General features: G+C 36.9%; 1 protein-coding gene across 7 annotated transcripts in view; it reads right to left on the bottom strand.

The window, feature by feature from the left end:
- The window catches only part of EXOC6B (exocyst complex component 6B), a 702680-nt gene extending 678116 nt beyond the window's left edge, over nt 1–24564 (bottom strand). For all 7 annotated transcript variants that reach the window (XM_029232675.1, XM_029232678.1, XM_029232676.1 and 4 more), the window contains exon 1: nt 24272–24564. In XM_029232675.1, coding sequence (XP_029088508.1) covers nt 24272–24384 — 113 coding nt within the window. In that variant the 5' untranslated portion in view covers nt 24385–24564. The remainder of the gene's footprint in view (nt 1–24271) is intronic.
- Nucleotides 24565–25436: the final 872 nt, after the last annotated feature.

Below are 25436 nucleotides of genomic sequence, written 5' to 3'. Positions count from 1 at the left end.
GCAAACATGCTTAAGAATTAGCCTAATTTAGACCATATCTGAACCTCCACAGTGAATCAGAAATCTTTAAGAGGTCTGACCATAAAGCTGACAGAGGACAGACTGACAGGAGTCTCCCCACTACATACATAACCTATAACCTCATCTTTCCAAGTAACTAATGATAAAACTATATAGCTCTGGGGTTCCAGCCTCAAGCGGATAAAGAACAGCAGGTAGTTCTCTGACGCTTTGCTTTTCCAACAAACAGGATGATGCTGCTTTGACTATGGATTCTAGTACATAGGAAAGCAAAATTAATTTGAGAATTCTGCTGCAGATTCATATTCTTCATCTGCTTCTGAGTCTATTTAATTTTTATTTACTTTTTTTTTAATAGGTCTGACTGCCTATTTTGTCTGTTATATCTCGGAAAACAAGAATACCACAATAGACAAAGGTCTGATACAGCCCATCCTAAGGCCGCAGAGAAATGAGTGGTCTGATTGCTAGCAACTAGCTATTTTAGTGACAATATACTAACTTGAATGAAATATTCTTTAAATTTTTTATATGATGAACAGAACCTAATGGTGCAAAACCGTAATACCAGAAGTAAATCTGCTCAGGTATACAGCAATTTGCAGTATTCTGCAGCCCCACTTTACTCCAGACCAGACAGATGAGCATTTCTTCTTCATTTAACTCTTAAAAGAGCTATTCCAGAGCCATCTCCATGTATGATTGGCCTTAGAAGACTAGCAAACTGAGGAAAACCAAAAGGATCAAGGGAGTCTTTCAAAGTCTTTCTAGCAACTTGTAATGCAATGATACTTTTACAACTCTACCTCAAGTATCTTGAGAAATTTCTCCCTGCTTCTTCGATCAACAAACTGTGGTTATTTAAAACTGACTGAGGGACTTCCCTGGCGGTCCAGCGGTTAAGACTCCACACTCTCAAGGAAGGAGGCGCAGGTTCTATCCCTGGTTGGGGAACTAAGATCTCGCATGCCGCAGGGTGCGGCCAAAAAAATAATAATAATACTAACTGGAAGTGACATGGAATTTGTCCTCCTACTTTGTCAAAGACTGCCAGATAGCAAAATGTAAAACTTCTGACCAAGTTTACGTAATGACATAGGAAATAAAACCACAAAAAGGATACCTGGGAACTTTTTAAAGAATTAATTTATTATAAACTTCTGACTTTTTTTTAACAAGTCTGGTTAACAAGGGCAAATTCTGGGTCATGCTGTCCAAATTTGATAATGGAGACAATGACAGTTTAAATCTGGTATACCTTTGGGAGGTTGTTTTCCCAGATTTATAAATTCTCAGAACTTTGTGTACTGAAATGAGGCCACTTGAAAGTACTGGTCACATGCCCCCATACTGTACAACTGATTTAAAACTTCAAGCTAAATAAAGCCTTAGAAAGATTTTCTTCCTCCAGAATTATCTAAGAACCACTTTGCCAATTTACGTCCTCCACACAATGGTCTTTCTGATTGGACAGTAGGGCCTGAGTCACTATTTTAAAGAACAACCTTTTGATCATCCTCAGTAAAGAAAAAAAAAAAAAGCAGTACATTACTAAATAATCCATTAGTATTATACATACTAAATAATTCATTACAATTACATGCCAGCATCCTCAATGAATGCAATGAATCATAAGAAAGAATATCAACTGCATGAGGCTTTTATGGACCCTTACTTAAGACTCTCGGTAAAAACTTTATGAGCTCAAAAAAAAAAAGTACTTAGAGTCTATTCCTAAAATTTGGCACAGGAGCTGGGAACTATAGGCAAAGTCTTCTGAAACATCAGATGATAATTTTCAGTGAGGTAAATAAGGACTTCTTTTATTGTTATTTAGTCTTATACCCTAAAAATTTGAAAACTCTCTTGGTTGAGCTGAATGTATATGCCTTTCTTCCCCTTTCTTTCCTTCCCCATCCCCACCCCCAAAGAGAATGAAAACAAAAGCTATATCTTATTAGGTGTGACCTCAGAAAACTGACCTTGCTGCCTAATTATTGCCAGAAAGGATAATTTCAGACCAACTACAGGCAGTCCCTGATTCACTTAATAAATAAGTTCCTGGGAGCGTATGTATGAAGCAAATATTTGTAAATTAAAGCAATAATTTCCAGAAGTAATACAGCTGATTCTGAACGTTTATGGATGAACTGATATGATGTCTAGGATTTACTTCAAAATTAGCCAAGGTTGCCATGGGGAGAAAGGGTAGGCAGTGACAGAATTAGATGAAACAAGATTGTTATGTGTTGATAACTGTTAAGACTGTGAGAAGGGTACACAGGAATTTATTGTACTATTGTCTCAATTTTGTTTTAAATTTTCCACAGTAAATTAATTTGGAAAGAAAAAAGAATAGGGCAAGAATTGACTGTACCTATCAAAGTTTTAAATTTACAAAGCTTATATTCAACAAGCCCACATTTAAGAATCTATCCTACAGAAATACCAGTATCAATATGTAAACAGATATTTATGAGAATACAAAATTTTCTGTAAGAACAATGTGGGGAGGGAAAAGGAGACCATCTAAATGTCCATCAAGAGAGGAGTATGTAATTCCATACAACAGAATATTCTGCAGTCATTAAAAAGAACAAAAGTAGAGCTAGAAGTTTCAATTCATAAAGATACCTGACATATTTATATGTTGTTAAGTAGAAAAAAATAAATGTGTATCAAAATGTATATGGTAATTCCCAGCTAAAAAGAAAAACTGTAAGACTATGTATGTATATATAAATGTATGTATATACACATGCTTATATAAGCATAGAAAAAAGTCTAGAATACTACCCATCAAACTACTAATAATGCTTTGAAGGGGTAACTTTAAAATGGGGAAGAGAGGAAAGTTTACTTATATACTTCTAAATTGTTACTTTTTTATAATAAACTTATAAAATTGTAAAATATTTAAAGGCCATTACAGGACTTCCCTGGTGGCATGGTGATTAAGAATCCGCCTGCCAGTGCAGGGGACACAGGCTCGAGCCCTGGTCCGGGAAGATCCTACATGCCGCAGAACAACTAAGCCTGTGCATTACAATTACTGAACCTGTGCTCTAGAGCCCATGAGCTACAACTACTGAGCCCATGCACCACAACTACTGAAGCCCGCACGCTCTAGGGCCCGCGTGCCACAACTGCTGAGCCTGCGTGCTGCAACAACTGAAACCCACGTGCCTAGAGCCCATGCTCCACAACAAGAGAAGCCACTGCAATGAGAAGCCCACTCACTGCAACGAAGAGTAGCCCCCGCTCGCCGCAACTAGAGAAAGCCCGCATGCAGCAACGAAGACCCAATGCAGCCAAAAAAAAAGCCATTACAGTTTAAAAATAAAGTACCTGGAACATAAAAGTTACTCAATTAATGAGAGAAAATTTTAAAAGAATTGCCTAGGGACTGTCACACACTCACAGATATGACAAAATAATTTCACATAAAATAGAAATAATAAAGTTTAAAGGAAAACCATTTAAACCAATAAACTTTTGAAAAGTTTGTTTCAAAAATATGAAAGAAAAAGAAGAAATGCAAACACTGGGACACATATATGAATAAGACTTCTACAGGATAATCATGGATAGAGAAAACTGAGGTACACTGGATAAGAAATGACTAGCAGTGAAAAACAAGGGAAGAGGGAAAAAAGACAGAAAATATGTGGAAGGAAAATTAGGAGATAGTGAAAGAGTTCCATAAATGGGAGAGGGTCACCACATCGTATGAAAACAGTATTGAAAAATGAGGGATGGAGGACAGGACAGGGCAGTTAGTAGCTATGGAAAATCTTCTTTAGACTTTTCCTTCATTTTTAAAACTCTAGTGAATATCCACTATTTAACATATACTGGCTTCAGCCTAGAGGATAACAACTTGAGCCAGCATGAGTTAACTCTGGCTTCCAGAATTCTATTTCAGTGTGATGAAACAACCACATACATTTATCTTCCTCCCTTCTGAGACCCCATTAAAGGAAAAGGACAAGAAAAGAACCTGTAGCTAACAAGATATAGCAACAAATTCCTGGAAGAAAAGCTGTCAAAAGGCAGTAAGGATGAAGCAGAATAGTACAAAAAAGAGCCTAGAGTATTTGCCAAGGGAATAAAATCCAAAAGGGAGTCTGGCTACCAGCCATAACCATGGAGAAGGTCAGGATTTAGAATGCCAAGAATAATGGAAGCACTGAAAACAAACAGATTATATGAAAGACTTAATACAGAACAGTCAGACCCCTACACATGCACCCCATACATGGGTATTCCAGCAGCCAAACACCTGAAAAGGTATCAGGGGATTTTTCTCTGGAGAAATTATGTAGCCTGAGAATATATTTAAAACCACTGAATCGTACAGTTTAAACGAGTAAATTGTATAGTATGTGAACTATATCTCAATAAAGCTCTTGTGAAAAAAGAAAAAGCACTAATTTTCCTTTTCTTCCATAATGGGAAATCAATTAATACTGCCTAAAATTGAATGTAATTTTTTAATCACAAATATAGAAGCTGACTTTTTACTCTAAGTTTAAAAGATCTTTTAAAAAGGAACATTATTTGTGATGAAAATACATTTACCTGAAATTCAATAATTATATGTTTCATTTCAGTTTCCTTTTCAAGTAAAATTAAATGTAATACTTTTTATTAGAAATAGCATTATAGTATATCCAATTTTCATGAAAATTATTTTCTTCTTCTCATCCTTCTATTTGTATATTTGTGTGACGTGATGCTGATCTGGAATGATGATCACCTAACGTTAATGATGGTTATTTCTCATAAACAGATTTCTGCCAGATATGTACTTGTGTCTTCTTTATACTCTTCTGTACTGCTTTTTATTTTTACTAATAAGCATGCAGCATAGTTATAAAAAGAAAAATAATTTGAAAATTAAAAGGCTTATAATAAGACTTCCACTTCTGGAAAGATGCAGCAGACATAGTTTTTCCTATTCCTCCCAATAAGTATAACTAAAAACTCTAGACATTATATGTAAAACAAAAATTAAAAAGTCTGAAAAGTGGAAAGAAGGCAGCAAACTGGCTTGGGACCTCAGGACAAAAAGAATGACACAATGGTGAGTTTCCTCTGTTTTCTTTTTGCCTCATATCCCAGACTTGGAACTGAAGAGGCTGGCAACCCAGAAACACGAACAGGTGCAAATAAAAAAAAGCCTCAACAAAAGCTTGCTCTCTCTAGTCAAAAGATGACAAAAGAGGCAGCCTAAGACAGAAAATATTTATACAATCACCCTTCCATTCAAGATAAACACCACAGTTGGGGTGGGGGGGGACTGTGCCCCGCCCATACCCACATCACCACAGGCAGAAAGAAAACCTAGACTTCCACCCTCACAGATAATAACAAAGCACCCAACACCTCAGTCAGAGTGTCCGAGAAGGCCAAGAAGCGATCTGGGACTTGCATCCCCACCAGATGTTTACAACCCACACCACGGTGTCAGCAAAGACCAAGTATGGAATCAGAACTGCTATCTCCAGCAGTAATGAGGGGCCCCTCTCAGGTGTCAACAGACACCAAGTGGACACCTACCTCCACCGAGCAGTAATGAAGCAGTAACCCACATCTTCTCCTGCCAAAGTGGTGTCGGAGAAAGCCAGCTAAAAGAATAGATTTAAATGAGAGCCAGAGTCGCATAACATAATACAAAAATGTACAGATTTCAATTAAAAATCATTCTTCATACTAAGAACCAAGAAGTTGCCAAACTAATGAAAAAAAGATAATCACTAGGTGCCAAGACTGAGACAACAGAGAAGTTAGAATTATCTGATGAAGATTTTAAAGTGGTCATTATAAAAATGATTCAACAAACAACTATGAACGTGCTTGAAACAAAAAAAGAGCCTCAGCAAAGAAATTCAGGAAATGATAACCAAATGTAGAGTTCAGAACTGAAAAATACAATAACTGAAATTAAAAACTCAGTGGATGGACCCAAGAACAGAGTGGAAGGGACAGAGGAAAAACTCAGTGAAAGACAGAACAGGAGAAATTACATTAACAGAACAACATGAGAAAATAAACTGAAAGAAATGAACAGAGCCTCAAGGGCTGTTGGACTATAACAAAAAATCTAACATTCATGTTACCCAAGTCCCAGGAGAGTAGAAAGAGGGTGAGGCAAGAAAGTACTTGAAGAAATAATGGCTAAAAACTTCCCAAATTTGGCAAAGGATATAAACCTACAGATTCAAAAAGATCAGCAAATCCCAAACAGGAAAAACCCAAAGAAATCCATGCCCAGACACGTCATAATTAAATTCCTAAAAACTAAAGACAGAAAAAATCTTGAAAGTAGCCAGAGGAAAATGACATCTTTCCTATAAGGAAAAAATAATTTGAATGACAGCAAATTTCTCATCAGAAACCATGGAGGCCAAAAAGAAGTAGCACAGCACTTTTCAACCAGAATCCTACACCCAGGAGAAATACCCTTTAGGAATGAAGGGGAAATCAAAACATTCTCACATAAAGGAAAACTAAGCCATTCCCATGTAAAGAAAATGTGTTGCCAGTACGCCTACTCTAAAAGAATGGCTGTAGGATGTTTTCTAAATGGAAAGGAAATGATTTTTTTTAAAAAAGGAGACAGATAGAAAAGAGAAGCTTGGAACATCAGAAAGGAAAATAGGACACAGTAAGCAAAAATGTGGATAAATAAAGGGATATAAAGGGAGGTAAGGTTTCTTTTTTTTTACAATTAACATTTTATCTATTTATTTATTTGTTTTTGGCTGCGTTGGGTCTTCGTTGCTGCACGCAGGCTTTCTCTAGTTGCGGTGAGCGGGGGCTACTCTCCGTTGCAGTGCACAGGCTTCTTATTGTGGTGGCTTCTCTTGTTGCGGAGCACAGGCTCTAGGCACACGAGTTTCAGTAGCTGTGGCATGCAGGCTCAGTAGTTGTGGCTCACAGGCTCTAGAGCACAGGCTCAGTAGTTGTGGCACACTGGCTTAGTTGCTCCACGGCATGTGGGATCTTTCTGGACCAGGGCTCGAACTCATGTCCCCTGCATTGAGAGGCGGATTCTTAACCACTGCGCCACCAGGGAATTCCCAAGGGGAGTAAGTTTTCTATACTTCACTCAAAGTGGAAAATGATGACACTAGTAAAATGCAGGAAGTTAAATAAAAACAACGCTAACGCTAGAGAAACCACCAAAAAGGGTACACTCAAAAACATTAGATGAATCAAAATGGAATTCTCTAAAAATGTTCAAGTAATTCAAAGAATTACTTTGACAAAGAAAATAGAAAAACGAGAGAATAAACAGAAAACAACAAATGAAACAATAGTATTAAGACTTAGCATATCAATAATTACATTAAATGCAAATGTTCTAATTACACCAGACAGAGACTGACAACATAGATGAAAAAACACACCTGTATGCTATGAGCAAGAAAGTCACTTCAAATGAATATATAATGATATAGGCAGGTTAAAAATAAAAGAATGGAAAATGATATATCATGTAAACAGTAATCAAAGGAAAACAGGGGTAACTATATTATCATCAGATAAAGTAGATTTCATAGCAAATTACCAGAGACAACATAGGTCATTATATAATGAAATACTCAATCCACTAAGAAGACATAGCAATTCTAAATGTATATGTGCCAAACAACAGAGTTGCTAAACATGTGAAGCAAAAGTGGACAGATCTGAAAGGAGAAATAGACAATTCCACAATTATACTTAAGAGACTTCAACACCTCTCTTTCAACAATTGAGACAGAAAGTCAGCAACGATACAGAAAAAATACAACACCATCAACCAATGGGAATCTAATCGACATTCATAAAACACTCTACCCAACAGAATTACATACTTTTCAAGAGTCCACAGAACATATATCAAGAAAGACCATACTGTGGGCCATAACACAAACCTCAACAAATTCAAAAGAACTGAAATAATACACAGTATGCTCTCCAACCACAATGGAATCAACCTAGAAATTGATAACAGGAAATATTCAAACACTTGGAAACTAAACAACACATTTCTAAATAATTCATGGGTCAAACAGGAAATCTAAAGGGAAATCCAAAAATACACTAAACTGAATGAATATGAAAATACAACATATCAAAACTTATAGGACACAGGTAAATCAGTGCTGGGAGAGATATTTATAGCACTAGAGATATTTTACAGCATTATAAATATAGAGATATGTAGCATTAGAGATATTTTATAGCATTAGAAAAGAGAAAAAAACCTCAAATCAATCTTTGAAGCCCCCATACACCTCAAGAAACTACAGAGCAAAAACAAACAGTAGGAAGGAAATAATAAATGAGGGTAGAATTCAGTATAATAGAAAACAGAAAAATACATAAAATCAATGAAAAGTCTGATTCTTTGAAAACACCAATAAAATTGACAGATATCTAACAAATTATCAGGATAAGGAATGAAAGCACAGACATCACTACACACCCTGTAGCCATCAAAAGGATAATAGGGCTTCCCTGGTGGCGCAGTGGTTGAGAGTCCGCCTGCCAATGCAGGGGACACGGGTTCGTGCCCCGGTCCGGGAGGATCCCACATGCCGCGGAGCGGCTGGGCCCGTGAGCCATGGCCGCTGAGCCTGCACATCCGGAGCCTGTGTTCCGAAACGGGAGAGGCCACAGCAGTGAGAGGCCCGCATACCGCAAAAAAAAAAAAAAAAAAAAGGATAATAAAAGACAACAATAAACTCTTTTGACATAAATTTGACAACTTAGATGAAATAAACCAATTCTTCAAAAATCACAAATTATCACAATTCACCCACTAGAAAATAGTAATTTATATAGCCCCAGAACTATGAAGGAAACTGAATTTGTAAGATCTCCCAAAAAATAAATCTCCAGGCCTCGATGGTTTAATTGGAGAATTCTACAAAATGTTTAAAGCAGAATTAATCTAATTATGAATTAATTCTAAAGTCTCTTCTTGGAAATAGAAGAGGGAAAAAAATAGAAGAGGGAGGAAACACCTTCCAATTCATTTTTCTGAAGCAACCCTAACGTCAAAACCAGACAAAGACAGCAAATAAATAAAACTACAGAACAATATCCCTCATAAAAATAAACACAAAAATCCCTAAGAAAATATGGGCAAGGAGAATTCAAGGTATGAAAAGAAATATACACAATGACTAAGTCAGCTTTATTCCAGGAAGGCAGGCTCATTCAATATTCAAAATCAATCAATGTAATCCACACGACTAAAGAAGAAAAATCACATGATCATATCAATCAATGCACTAAAAGCACTGGACGAAATTCAACACTTTTTCATGATAAAAACTCTCAGAAAATAGGAATATAAGGAAACTTCCTCAACTTGATAAACAGCATTTGCAAAAATTCTATAACTTAACACTATACTTAATGGGGGAAAGACTGAATGCTTTCTCTGGGACTCGGAACAAGGTAAAGATGTCCACATTTGCCAGTCTTATTCAACATAGTCCTGAAAGTTCTAGCCAGTGAAACAAGGTTAAAGAAAAGGCATACAGATTGGAAAAGAAAAACTAAAACTGTCCCTATTGCACATGACACTATTATCAACATAGAAAACTCCAAGGAATCTACAAAAAAGTCCTAGACTAATAAAGTAAGTTACAAAGATACAAGATAGACATCCAAAAATTAATTGTATTTCTACATATTAGCAATGAACATAATGACACCAAAATTTAAAATACAGTACCATTTACAATCACTTTTTAAAAAAGAAATACTGAGGTGTAAATCTAACAAAATATGGACTGAGTTTGTATGCAAAAAACTGCACAGTGCTGATAAAAAGAGATCAAAAGGGAGCTAAACAAATTGATAAACATACCATATTTGTGACTGGAAGACTCATGAAGTAAAGAAGTCAATTCTCCACAAATTGATATACAGGTTTAATACAACTCCTATCAAAATCTCAGCAAGATACTTTTGTAGATATAAACAAAATTATTCTAAAATTTATATGGAAAGGCAAAGGAACTAAATGAGCTAAAACTATTTTGATAAAGAAGATTAAAGTGGAAGTAATCAGTCTACCCATTATCAAGACTTATTCTATATAGTTACAGTAATCAAGACTGTGATGCTGGCAGAGGGATAAACATAGATCAACAGAAAAGAGAGACCCCAGAACAGACCAACACAAATATGCCCAAGTGGCTTTTGGCGAAGGTGCAAAAGCAGTTCATTAGAGGAAAAACAGCCTTTTCAATAAATGGTGGTGGAACAATTGGATATCCATAGGCCAAAAAAAAAGGAGGGAGAAATTTTGAAGTCTCATTGCTTATACAAAAATTACAAAATTACAAAAATCATTTAAAAATGAATCACAGGGGCTTCCCTGGTGGCTCAGTGGTTAAGAATCCACCTGCCAATGCAGGGCACATGGGTTCGAGCCCTGGTCCGGGAAGATCCCACATGCCACGGAGCAACTAAGCCCATGCGCCACAACTACCGAGCATGCGCTCTAGAGCCCGTGAGCCACAACTACCGAGCCTGCGTGCTGCAACTATTGAAGCCTGTGTGCCTAGAGCCTGTGCTCCGCAACAAAGGAAGACACCACAATGAGAAGCCCGCGCACCGCAACGAACAGTAGCCCCCTCTCGCCACAACTAGAGAAAGCCCGCTCGCAGCAACGAAAACCCAACGCAGCCAAAAATAAGATAAATTAAATAAATGAATTTTTTTAAAAAATGAATCACAGACTTTTCATTTTTGTAAAACTATAAACTTTTAGGATAAAAGAATCACCAGGGAAAATCCTCAAGATCTAGGGCCAGGCAGAGTTCTTAGAATTGACGCCAAAAACATGTTCCATACAAAGAAAAATTGGTAACTTGGACTTCATCAAAATAAAAAACTTCTGATCTGTAACGGACCTCTGTTAAGAGGGTGAAAAGACAAGCCACAGAGTGGGAGAAAATGCCTACAAGCCACACATCCAATAAAGGACTAGTATCTAGAAATATAAAGAATTTTCAAAATTCAACAGTTAAAAAAATCCAGTTAGAAACTGGGCAAAACACATGAAGAAGCAATTCAACAAAGAAGATATACATATGGCAAGTAAGTATATGAAAAGATATTCAGCATCATTAGCAGTTAGAAAAATACAAACCACAATAAGTTAAAAAAGTTAAAACCACAATAAGATACTACTACACCTGTATCAGAATGGCTAAAATAAAAAATAGTGATACCAAATGCTAGCAAGGATCTGGAAAAACAAACCCGCCTACATTGCTGGTGGGAACGTAAAATGGTACCACCACTTCAGAAAACAAGTTTAGTAGTTCTTCAAAAAGTTAAACATAGAGTTACCATATGACCCAGCAATTCCACCACCAGCTATATACCCTAGAGAAGTGAAAATGTTTGTTCACACAAAAACCTTTACAGAAGTATTTATAGCAGTTTCATTTTAATAGCCAAAATCCGGAAATAAGCCAGATGTCCTTTAATGGATGAATGATTAAAAAACTGTGGTACAGCTATACCATGGAATACCATTCTGCAATAAAAAGGAACAAACTATTGATACACCACAACAATTTGGATGAATCTCCAGGAAATTACATTGAGTGAAGCCAATTCCAAAATGTTACATACTGTATGATTCCATTTATATAACATTCTTGAGATGATAAAATTATAGAAATGGAGAACAGTTTAGTGGTTTTCAGGGGCTAAAGAGCAGATAGGGACAGAAGGAAAATAGTTGTAGTTGTAAGAGGGCAACACGAGGGATGCTTGTGATGATGAAAATATTCTGTATTTTGACTGTCACAGTGGCAATATCTTAGTCCTGATATATTGTACTACAGTTTCTCATGATGCTACTAGTGGAGGAAACTGTGTAAAGGGTACAGGGGATCTCTGTATAATTTCTTACAAGTGAATTTCCAATTACCTCAAAATGCAAAGTTTCATTTTAAAAAAATCAAATAATAAATGTATAGAGTCAGATCCATATTTACCATTTAAAAATGCTTCCAATAGCCTATTTTTCTATTTCCAGAGCTCTTCTCATTTCATTTTCCTCTTTCCTTTGCTATTCCAATGCCAAAAGATCTTTGTTATACACTTCTCCCTTACAAATGTCAAGTAATTCTTTTACCTCATCAAAAACAAAATGTTTGGCTAGCTCCCTTATTTCTTTCCTTTTTTTTTTTTAATGTGTTATACAAACATGTCTTTCCTAACATCAAACTCCATACCAAAAATGTTTCATAACATGGATTCAGTCAAGCTCAATGTCTGCTGTTTTTATTCATTCATATTTCTTGGTAAGATCACATTTCATATCAATACCCTTAAAATGTTATTGTTTATTGGCACCAGAGCTTCCCTAGAAAGTGAAAGTTAGTCGCACTGCAATGATTCTTGCTTGCTTAGATGTTTCACAGAAAGCAGAAGGGAGATACAAAAAGCAAGCACAAATATGAGGAAAGAAACAAAGCCACAATTTTCAAAGGAAAAAAACATAAAGAAGCACTTTTTAAATATAGAGATATTGAGAACAATAAAAGCAAAGGTTCTGACATGCAACAAGACGTTAGTGCTCCACTATACAAAATCACAATGCCAAAAGATACACTTTCGTCCCAGTTTGTCATGTTCCAAGTATATAAAAACACAATCAAAATTGAAAGCCTGTGTTACTCCACAGCTTTTTAATCAAAAACAAATATGCAAAAGAGCCTTATTTTAATCCAAATCATCATTTTTGGCAAATGGCCTTGTCACTTATCTAATATACAATAGAACATTTGTCCAGCTTCCTAAACACTGGTAACATCTAAATACCCAAAAAATGACAGAATTGTTCTTTTAAAAAGTTTGCTATTGTCATTGTTTTTGCTTTTATCAAATCACAGTAGTAACTGAAAGTAAATTCACTACAGTGCAAGATACATGTCAATCTGATGATCTGCAACACTGTGAATGGGAGGCATGTATTTTAACAGAGTCCTAGTCCATATGTATCATCACAAATCACATTAAGGTAACCTAGTTGGTTGCACTGTGATAATTCTTGCTCACTTAGATGTTTAACTGGGCGATGCATGTTTTAAAGTTTTTTTATGCAAATATATATTACACGCTTAAATTTTATTTTATCAATCTCTGTGCTCTTGAGACTTATACATCTCAATTTTTTTTAATTATAAATCCAGAACAGGGTAGGTTCCAGACATTCCAGGTAAATAACCTCCTTAATAAGGCATACATTTTCCAGGAAGTATACTCTAAATTACACAGACAAAACATCTATGGTTACTTTATTTGTTGGCAGTTTTTTAAATGGCCAAGGTGGGTTGGTCTTTAACATCAAATTTAAGACTGTTAGGAATAAAATTATGATGGCTTTAACGGCATTTCTTTCTTTCTTGAACACAACCCAAATAACTTCTAAAGAACCTTGGCCCTATCCTTAAGTACTCTCTCTCACTCTACTTCTTTTGAAGGAATAGAGTGGCTTATCCAGGTTCTTCAACTTTCATAAAAAAATAATATTCCAACCCACAGCTGGTTTACTTTTAAAGCACATACAGGTCTTACTTAACCTAGAACACATGCAAGTGATACATTCACAAAGAAAGGCAAAAAAATATAATCTTGAACTCACTGATACTTGTCAGTTATCAAAAACTTTGACTACTAAAAGCAGTATTTATGAAGACTTAACATACATGCAAGGCATACACTCTTCTAGACTAGAAATTATGAAGACTGGTCACATGCATTTTACTAAGGAAAGGGTGTATAGCATTCAAAAGATTCTCAAAGTGATCAATAATCCAAAAAAGGGGGTAAGCGGGATAATGCACCATCAACTTCCACTGTAGGTATTATAAAATCTATGCCTTGATTAAGCCAAGACAAGCAGACAACTGCATTCCCTTGACTCCCTGCAGAACTGCTTTTACTAAATTGTGCTTTGGTTATGCCATATGCTTTCACTAAAGGACAATATAAGAAACAGCCTGTCACATATTGCTGCATTTACTATATGGCTATTAAAGTTACATTATACAGGGCCTTCTTTGTGAGGACATATGGGAGAAACAGTTCTCAGAACCAAGAATAGCTGTGCTTCTCCAAAGTAACTACTTTTTAAGTTTACACCATAACTCAAACAACAAAGCATATCTCGTTTTTGCACTAGCTGCCGGAAAGCCTAGAGCCAAACTGATGGCCTACCTTAACAAACATAATCTTTTAACAGCTCTCACTCTTGACTTCATATTCTCTTTCCTACCTTTGTTTTCCCTCCCCCCAATTTGCTCACCACCTTTGATGTATCTATTACAATATTTTTTTAAATCATGTAGATTTTTGGAAACCATCTAATTCCTTTCTACAAGGCAAGGGGAAAATCAGAGAAAAAGAGAGAGAAAGAGAAAACAGTCAATTGTCAACCAGAATAAGAGGGGAAGGAGACTGAGAATAACCCCAAAACAGAGTCAAGACAAAATTAATCACCCTTCAAAAAAATCAGTCAAAATGTGAAGGAAATATTAATGCTCAGTTACCCGCAATTTGAAAGAAAACATTTAACATTCCAAGGACATCGAGGAACGTAAAATATAACATAAATATAACTTACAGATACACATCACAAATTGCTTTCTAAAATAGCCAAAATAATAAAATATTTCATTATCACTATCTCTTAACTGACCTCTCCTTACTTCAAATATTCAAACAAAGTCCATGTAACATCAGCTAGTCAGCAAACTGTCTTGTTTTCTAAATACTCCAGCAGATACTACTACACTGCAAAAAAAGGCTTTACTCTTTTTTCCCATAGCCATAGCAGACATCTCTAAGAAATAAGCTATTAGTCACATCAGGTTTAAGCTCAGCTTTATTTTTAACTCAGTTTTTACTAACTCCTCCCCCCCTCATTATTTTTGCTATCTCCCCCAAGCAAATATTAAATGTCATAGTTGCTCAGCATCTCAACCCAGATTAACATATTTCATAGAGAAGCTACTCACTAATTTTATTTCTTCAAGTTGTTTTCAGCTGGAAGGTTGATTTTGTATGTGATTAAATAAATTACTACATCATTAGCGAATACTAAAAACTATCAAATCCAACGATGTAAAGAATTAAAATATCTTTATTTTCCTCAATGACCCAATCAATATTCATACATATCATATTCCAAACTAAAGCTACATCATAAATGTCCTCTAAAATTCTAAACTGCTTCCAAAACCATACTAAATAATTGTCCTTATCAATAATTTTTTGCAACTAATTCATATACTAATTAGGTAAATGCTGGAAATTATGTAAACATGTGAATACATACCAGAACATTTTAAAGTAAAGAATTTATTAAAATGTTGACATCCTCTGATTTGCTAAGAACTGTATTTGTATGTGAAGCAGCATTATCTAATAATGTTACTGCATTCCCCCAAAAAACCTTCTGATTTCAAATTATCATAGCCTCTTGGTATAAGATTTTTTTTAATTCTTTTAAAATGTCTGTTTATTCATGTTCCTTTATAACTAAAACAACAGAAAGGCAGGTTTGAACTTTCATTCCATAAAAAACAATAGTTTCTTTGTTTTAGTAATCACAACTCGTTTTAGTTTGTACACTCCTGATGCATTTAAGCAAAGCATAATTATCAAAGGTTCTTTACTGGTGCTCCCAAATCAAAGAGAAAAATACCAACCTTATAGAAAAATAATCAAAGGACACAGACAGACAGAACACACACACACACACAGTCTTTACACATATGAAGAGATGTTCAGCCTCACTCATACAGTACAAATAAAAACGCTGAAATACCATTTGTCATTATCATATTAGCAAAAACTCAAAAGTCTAAAACACACTTTGCTGAAAATGCTATGGAGAAATGAGCAATCTCATAGACGGCTAGAAGGAGAACAAAATGGTACAACCCCTGTAGAAAGTAATACCTACCAAAGTACAGGTACACTCATTATTTTACCCAGCAATCCCACTTCTGGGAATCGATCCTACAGATACAGTAGGAAATGTACAATAAGAAATTACAGACATTCAAGATTATTCACTGCTGCATTATTCTGTCCAACAAAAGACTGGACATAACCCAAGTATACAGAAATAGGGAACTGGCTGAATAAACCATAGTATATTTACACTATATAGCTGTAAAAAAGAATAAGGGAAATCTCTGCATACTGATATGGACAGATCTCCAAAATATATTGATGAAATAATATAAAACACTAAGCTACAGAACTGCATATACAGTACACTGCTTCTTTTGTAAAAGGGGAGGAGAAAATAAAATCATATATGCCTATATTTGCATTAAAAATACAATGGAAGAATAAACAACAAACTAATAAAATGAGGAATAGAGGGAATGGGAAAAATACTATATTTATGGTTCATATCATTTTCTTTCCACTTTTTAAATATTTCAAACCCATACAAATAAAGATAATTTACCCATTCATATTTTATTTTCATTATTATACTAGGTAAAATTTCCAGATGAGTTTCACCAGCACTATATATTTGATCTAATGATAACTAATAAATTCTTCAAATTCAACATAGGAATGATTGCCAAATGCTACTCTCCCATTTAATTTCCCTCTGTGACTACTAATTTTTCTATGGCTTGAATCTAATTGATCAGATAACACACCAGAATAACCTTCCACTGGAAGAGCTTCAATGAAAATTTTTGTTTATTTAGCTTGAATAAAATCAGACTTGGAGCCCAATGCTGATTGAACCAAACTAGCACTGTCTTATCAGCTACAAGAGGGCTTTTTCAGTTTTTCATTTTTCAATTTGCTTGACAAGTCAATGAAGTTATTAAAATAAAACCTAACTTTTCTTTATCAAACCACAAAAAATTCATTATCCTATTCCATATTGTAATTGAAACTTATTTAACACTGTCCACCCCCTTTTTCCCAAATGTACAAAAATTTTAACTTATTACCAAATGTTAAGCTTTATTTATACAATGTGTACTTAGATCATAACATTTTAGTCACTAAAGTTATCATACTTAAATTTGAAAAATTTTAACAATATTGCAAAAATATTTAAGATTCACAGGCATTAGAGGCCAATTATTTTAGATTACGCTTTTGTTGAAGAGAAAGAGGAGCTCTAAAATCATACGTAATTCCAAAAAATAAACACTTCCAACACGCCGAGGTTTTCAAGATTTTCAGCAGTTTTATTTTTTCCTCAAAAGCCTAGTCATATTTTTTAAGACAGTTAATCTACAAATCATTTAATTAACCCCCAAATAATTAACAGTTCATGGTACAATTATTTTATTCTTCTATTCATTCAACAAATATTTATTGAGTACCAACTGTATGCCAGGCACTCTTTCAGGTTTCCAGGATACAGCAGCAAACAAAAGAAACAAAATTCGTTCCCTCCTGGAATGCACATTCTAATGAAGGAGACAATTAAAAATTATATATGTCAGGCAATAGTAAGTGCCACGAAGAAAAATAAAATTCCTCCCCCTTTATTCTCTATTCTAATAAATGGCACCACCATTCACCCATTTACTTAGGCCAAGAGCCTTGGAATCATGTTTGATTCCTCTCTTTCTTTAACCACTATAACTAATCCAATATTTTGGCTCTGCTTTCAAAATATATTCTAAATCCAACTACTTCTTATCATCTCCTCCCCAACATCTTACTGCATGCTACAACCATCTCTTAGTTCTTATTACTGCAAATATCCCCTGACTGGTTTTCCTGTTTCTTCTCTTACTCCAATCTTCACACAGCAGCCAGAATGTTCTTTGTTTAACTTAAGTTACAGCATGTCACTTTCCTGCTCAAAACTCTCTTGTACCTTGCCATAACACTTAGAAATAAAATCAGTCTCTTTCTTTGTCTACACTATCTGGACCCTCACTAATTTCCTACCATCACCTCCCATTATGCTTCTCCTGAGTCTTCACACTGTGCCTGCTGTCTGGAAGGTACTTCCCCCAGAGAGCCATATGGCTTGCTCCTTCACTCTTTTCAAACCTTTGCCAGAATAACTTTTTCTAATCACCTAATCAAAAATAATACCCCATCATATGTAACACTAACAACTAAATAACACTATTATTTTATGTATCTATGTGTTTGTTTATTCTGTGAGTGCTCCACTAGAATGTAAGGTCCAAAAGGGCAGGGACATGTCTATTTTGTTCCCTGTTGTACCCCAGAGCCTGGAAGAGTACCTGGCACATAGAAGTTATTCCATAAATATCTGTAGAATGAATGCATAAATTAATTCATGAATGAAGCCACCAAAATAATATAAATATATAATATATAACAATGTATAAAACTGTATATAATATGTTAACTGAAAAAGCAAGACACAACATGATAATATTCTTCTAATGTAATAAAATGAATATGGAAAAAGCTTAAAAGAAATATACAAATATAAGATTGTGACAGGGTGGTAGGATTAAGTTTTTTGTTGTCTGTTTCTTCTTTTTACAAGTCATTACCTTACATTTATAAATTAAAATATAAAAATTTTATTTTTAGAAGGGAGCAACTACTAAAAAATAAGCAATTAGCAATGGGAGATCATTTCTTTCCCCTCATTGATTGTCAAGGATGGAGTATATCAGTCACCTGAACTGCCTTTATAAAATTGTTTCCCATCTCCTCCTCCATTCTCCAGTCTATATCAAAATAACCACTTCCAGGGTCTGATTATTGATGAATATTATATCCCTCAGCTGTATGAGTGGAAGGGAAAAAAAAAAGTCAGGAACCACTCCAAACACTAAGTTTTGTAATTAACGTAACTCCAAAAACAGAAATACCTAAGTCCACATAGCAAACTCAAGGGTAAAAGGCAGATGATTCACATTATCGGAGTTACTACTGCCTAGCAGGTACAGTGAAGAACGCTTTGTCTCCTTTTTTTTTTTTTTGATACTGTTCCTGCAATGTAGGTGGTATAATCCCATTTTAAAGATGAGAAAAATTTGCCTACTAGGGTGGTAAACTGCTTATAAAAACAATTAATTAATTGTTTAAAGAGGTCCATGCGGTGACCAATAATGAGAGAGTGTCATAAACCAAGGATTATGCTTAACTGGTTTCTGTACAACTTAGGTAACAGGGGAGGGCAGAGGATGGAAAACAAAGCCATGTGGCCAAAGGCACAGAAGTAGTAAGTGGGGAAGCCAGTTCCCCATATTTAATTATCAAATGACACTGAGCAAAACAGCTTTTGAAAATATTCCCCATATTTCTTTTCTGTAAGAGGCAGCTTTACACACAACTTAATTAAATAAGCAAGAGAGAAAATTGTTACTGCACCAAGAATACAGCTTTTTAACAACAAAATCCATAAAGCAAAGGTCTAAAAGGAAATGCACCAAAACAACAGCAGCAGTGTTATAGGAGTGTAAGTAATTCTTAATATAGCTTCCAAAATTTTTTAAATGTTGACATAATAGCTTTTTTAATGTTTCAACAATGAAAAAGATCAAATAGGTAAGATTCCATCATTAATACACCTTATGTTAATCTTAAAGCTGAGCAGTATAACACAAAACCATTCCATGAGGTAAGACAAGAATTAGTCCCTAAAGTAAAGTGCTTTACCAAGATCAAATATAGCAATCACATCATTCTTATAACACAAGAACCTCAGAAATGGAAGGCAGCAACTAAGCTAAAAAAGAGAAAACCTTTACCTGAAAACATCAGAGCAAACTTCTTCCCAGGTGAGAGCACTCAACAAGGGAGGTCAAGCTGAACAGCAAAGTCAAACAAACACAATGACAGGGTCTTGAAGGTTACATTTCTGCTACAAATAAGGAATATAAATTTAATGGTAAAAAGACCAAGATAAATCAACCAGAAATATATCTGGGTTAGAAAAATGGCAATCAACAAATGATGCTAGAACTGCATATCAACATGTAAAAGAATGAAAATGAACACCCTTCCTTACACTATAGGCAAAAATTAACTCAAAATGGATCACAGACCTTAATGTAAAGATAAAATTATACAACTCAGGAAAAAAACAAGAGGAAATCTTCATAATCTTGGGTAAAGCAAAGGCTTCCTAGATACAACACCAAAAGCACAAGCAAAAAAATAAAAACTAGATATACTGGACTTACATCAAAATTTAACTTTTGTGCAACATGAAAAAACAAACCAAAAGAATGGAAGAAAGTATTTGCAAATCCTATTCCTGGTAAGAGACTTATATCCAGAATATATAAAGAACTCTTACAACTCAATAATAAAAAGACAACCCAAGTAAAAACTGAGCAAAGGATCTCAATAGACATTGCTCCAAAAAAGATAAATAAATAAGCACATGGGCTTCCCTGGTAGCGCAGTGGCTGAGAGTCTGCCTGCCAGTGCAGGGGACACAGGTTCGTGCCCCGGTCCGGGAGGATCCCACGTGCCGCGGAGCGGCTGGGCCCGTGAGCCATGGCTGCTGGGCCTGCGCGTCCGGAGCCTGTGCTCCGCAACGGGAGAGGCCACAACAGTGAGAGGCCGCATACCGCAATAATAATAATAATAATAATAAGCACATGAAAACATTAACCATTAGGGAAATGCAAATCAAAACGACAGTGAGACGCAACTTTGTATCCACTAGGATGGCTAAAATAAAAAAGATACTAACAAGTGCTGACAAGGATATGAAGAAACTGGAACACTTACACATTGCTGGCAGGAATGCAAAATGGTACAGACATTTTGTTAAACAGTTTGGCAGTTCCTCAAAATGTTGTATGATTCCATTTATACAAAGTGAACAGAATAGGCAAACCCATAAAGACAGAAAGTAGTGACTGCCTTGGGAAGGGGGACAGAATGAAGAGTGAGTGCTAATGGGTATGGGGTTTCTTTTGGGGGTGATGAAAATGTTCTAAAATTAGACTGTGGTGACTGTTACACAACTCTGTGAATACACTAAAAAAAACACTGAATTGTATAGTTTAAATGGGTGAACTGTACGGGATATGATTTATATCCCAATAAAGCTACTGTTTTAAAGGCAATGTATTTCACTGTTAAATTTAAAAGTCTGTTTTACAATCTTAAATAGCAATTAAAACTGAATGTTAATTGCTAGCACCCAGAGAGCAAAGTGAGGAAATGGCTTATTCTGAATAACTGATGTGAAAGAAGACTAGAGATATGTAAACGTGATTTGAAAAATGAAAATAGGAAGCTATTGTTCATGAGTGATTTGTGATCACTATTTTAGTATTAGCACTACAAGGCAAGAATCAATATTATTTTAAAAACAAGACATGCCCTAACATCTTATGGGCCTCTTTCCTCATCTGCAAAATCAGGACTTGTAGTTAACAAAATAATTTTTGAGATGAAGACAGAGAAGAAAGAGATGGCTGCTTTCCCAAAAGAATTTGCTAGGCAACAGCCTCTATATGCATGGATAAGCTTGGGACTTTCAGAATTACAGTAAGTAAGGAAAGGCACTCCTTATGATACATGGGAATCAACTAACATTGCATTTACTGTTCAAGCTTAAATAAGGTTAGTTATATAATGAAAAAGTCAAGCCACTGTCACTCCTCAAACAAAAAGGGATAAAACTGGAAGAATAATTTGGTACCACAAATTATTATTATCTAGTTCCTCTTCACTTACAAAACCTTTCTCAGGAACAGCTAAGAACCCGGTGCCTTAAAAATGCTACCTCAGAAGAAACAGGAAAGACTATGAAGAGGGATAGAGTTTGAGATTTACAGTTAAGAGTAAAGTTGGGGAAGAGAGCCTACTGCCTTTATCAAACCTGTTTAATAACTGTGATGGAAAACCAGGAGATAATGATTATGGAAGTGCACCCAGGGTAAAGCATGAGATGTGAAACATCAAGTCTGTGCATGCTGCTGCCTCTGAATGGAATAAGAAAGAAAGATGAGATCATCCCCTGTGAATATGGGAAGAACAAGCTAGACTAAAGACAAAGACAGTGTATGTTACTTGTATTATAGGATGTTCTAGTAATTGAATCTTGGGTCCGATAGTAAGATTTAGGGTTATCCACCAAAGACCAGACAAGGCCAAAAATGAAAAGCCCCTAATAATGATAAAAGGGAGTCAGCAAAAGCAACTAAAAGTAGTAGGATAGTGCAGCGGTTTTCAAAACTTTTTTTTTTACCATGTCCCCTTAGGACAAAAGATCCCTAATCCATATACCCCAACAAAACCTGACTTTCCAGTGAAAAAAGAACTCAGTGATAACAATGAGGCGAATCTGCGGGAGAATGGGTAACATATTTTAAACATAATATGTATACTCTTCAGACAAGATAATGGAAAATTACAGGCCAAAATTCAGTTGAACAAATATGCATTACTATTCAGTGGAGAGCTAACATAATAAATCACAACAAACTAAATTGATAACACTAAATTAAGTCATTTATCCTATAAACCAAGAACGACAGCAATTAAAAACCGCAACCAACTCAAGACAACATTAATGGTGTTCTGATGAAGAATCCTTCCTAAAAACTCTGGTAATCCCAACTGTTCCAGCAGGAGCTTTGCTTGGCTGCCAACTATATAGCTCAGCAGCCAAATTTCTTAGCAGAACGCTGAAACAGCATCCTCAGTAACTCTAATAACATTTTGTTTCATGAAAACCAAATATTAATAACCATTAATAATGTACATAGAATATCAGTAAGTAGTCCTTAGTTTTTATAAAAGTAAAGACAATGAAATGAGGGTCATTCACCCCTAAGAACTCGAGAAAATGTAAAAAGAGAGGAGCATGACGGTCATGATCATAATGCAGTAAGGAACAAAAAGCAAACTACTAAGGATGGTCATGTCCCATGTCCAGGGATGGCACTGGTAAAACTGTGCTAACAATATGCCCTGGAGAAGGAAGCTGTGCGGGTGGAAATGAGGAGTCTAGTCTCCAGCCTGCCCCTCCTTCAAACACTTTCATGAGGCAACTCTCCCCATGAAAAAACAAAGCAGTGAGTAATAACTTTTTTGAGGGGAGGAACAGCGACCCAAGACTGTACAAGGTGGGTAAGATAATTCTCTCTGTTGGCTGCATGGAGACCAGAAGGTGCCACAGGAAGGACGAAGGTAAGCTAGTTCTAGGGCACTAATAAACTGAGGGGAAAGAAAAAGGTAGTTTGAAATTGCGCTTGGTGAGTAATTAACATAAAGTACTGGTAGATGGTGATCCCCAAATGAGGCAGAAAAACAGAGATTAAGAATGCAGACTCTGGATCCAGAATGCGTGAGCAGGAATCACGACTCTCCTAATTTATTTTCTCTGTGACCTTGGGCAAGTCACTTAACCTCTCTGTGCTTCATCTGTAAAAGGAGGGCAATAATAGTACCTTCCTAATAGGGCTGTTGTGCGGTTTGAATAAGTTATACTTGTAAATCGCTTAATAAATGTCTTGCACTTTACATAGTAAGTGGTACCTAAGTTTTGTTAAATAAGTTGAGGTGGGTGGCGGCTTGTTTTGACAACTCCAAATAAAATGGGGGTGTGTGGGCAAAGTAATGGTCACAGGGAACGGAGGGGAGATAACGTCTCTTCGGTGAGGAGTACCAGGAGGCTGCACACTTGGGGAGGTCGTCCTCCTGACAAGGCTCAGCGAGCACCCGCTCACAGGAGACGCTGAAGGAAACTTCCCTCCTTCCAGGCCTAGGATTTTCAAGAACTCGATTCTGAGAAGTGGTTGTGATTCTGAGGCAAGAGTTTAATTTCCGAGCAAGAGACCGTGGGGTGAAGTCTGTTTTGCCTGAAGAGCAGGTCTTGGGTCTAGGGCAGGACGGGGTTTGAGTCGGAGACAGAAGGGTGATGTCCTCAGGGTGAAAGCTCTGCTAAAAGCCACCACCTGCCGGGCGCGCTCCCGCTGCCCGCGCCGGTCTAGCCTCGGAGGGAGAACGACGGCTGCCCCAGCCCCAAGGGAGGCAGAGCCTACAGAGTAACGGGGCTGCCGGCGCCGACGGTCGGGAAGGGACCCCACGGCGACACTGCGGAGGGGGACCCGCCTCACCGAGGGTGGAGGTCGCTCGCCTGGCTCTCCGAAGGGAGGGGCCGGCGCTGGCCCTGCGGGTGGCCGGCCCGGCGCACAGCCCGGAGGAAGCCTGCCCCCGGATCCCGCCCGTGCCCGCCCATCTGTGGCCCCGGTACCCAGGGTACCTGAGCGTGGGCCCGATGCAGGCCGTGTCGGTGCTCTCGATCTCTCGAAGGATCCGCTCGTGCTCCGCCGCTGTCTCCAGGCTCTCCGCCTCCGCCATCTTACCCCGCTCCATAGACTGGGGGTGCCCGGCAGCGCGTGCCCTCCTTCAGCTCGGCTCACCTTTCGCTCGCTCGCGCTCTCTCTCTCTCCCTCTCTCTCTCCCTCTCTCTCGCTCTCTCTCTCTCTCTCTCTCTCCTCTCTCTCACCCCCGTCTCCAGAGCCTCCTGAGCCTCCTGCTACCCGCAGGACGACCCCTCCCTCACATGCGGCACGCCCCCTAGCGTCCCCACGTCCGCAGACGTTCCGCGCAATGCCCGCTGGGATTGTAGTTCTCTGGGATATGGGGTTCCACACGTTATTCATTGAATCGGCAAACGTGTTAAAAGCTCCGCTCTAAGGCAGGAACAGTTAACGACTTCATATGCAACGGAGATTAAGTCCGGCAATGGCACTAAACCTACAAATTCTTAAGACCCTTGCCTCAAAGTGCAAAAGCCTCTATATGCACGAATATTAAGAAAGGACGAGCTAGGTTTCTGCGGACAGCGATCTTACAAGTTAACAGGGAGGAAAAGCTCAAAACTAAGAAACCCGAAACTAAGAGATAAGGCATAATGTACCTGTAAGCCAGTTCAGAGAATCGAGCACAGTGATCACTTCTGGCTGCGAAGGATTCATTGAGAGACTAAGCCTGAACATTTTTTAAAGATGTGATTGGAAGGTGTGAGGAGCACCCAGAAGGCCAACAAAAACTTCATTTGCACTGGTGTGTAGAGAAGTAGTAGCAAGAGATGGGGCTGGAAAAGCATCTTGGAAAAGGAATACTGGGAAGAGAAATTTGTACTTTATTCTAATGGCTCCACTGGTCCAACAACCAACTGCATCAAAAGCACCTTGGATCCTTTTTTTTAATACGGACAAAATGTCCTACATATGGACATTCTTATCCAGGCATCTGCATTTCATAAATTCACCAGATTAGAATTTTTAAATCATATTTATTGATCACTGCTTGAGTTTTAAAATATAACACAATGACTGGGAATCCACTGAAGGTTTTTAAGAAGAGTAGTGACACAAACCAAATCTTGGCCTTAGGAAACTTGATCTAAAGCAAGTGTGCAA

Source organism: Monodon monoceros, unplaced genomic scaffold (genome assembly GCF_005190385.1).
Source record: "Monodon monoceros isolate NGI ecotype Baffin Bay Population unplaced genomic scaffold, NGI_Narwhal_1 Super_Scaffold_19, whole genome shotgun sequence".
NCBI classification, from domain to species: Eukaryota; Metazoa; Chordata; class Mammalia; order Artiodactyla; family Monodontidae; genus Monodon; species Monodon monoceros.
This window is presented reverse-complemented; position numbering and strand designations above follow the sequence as displayed.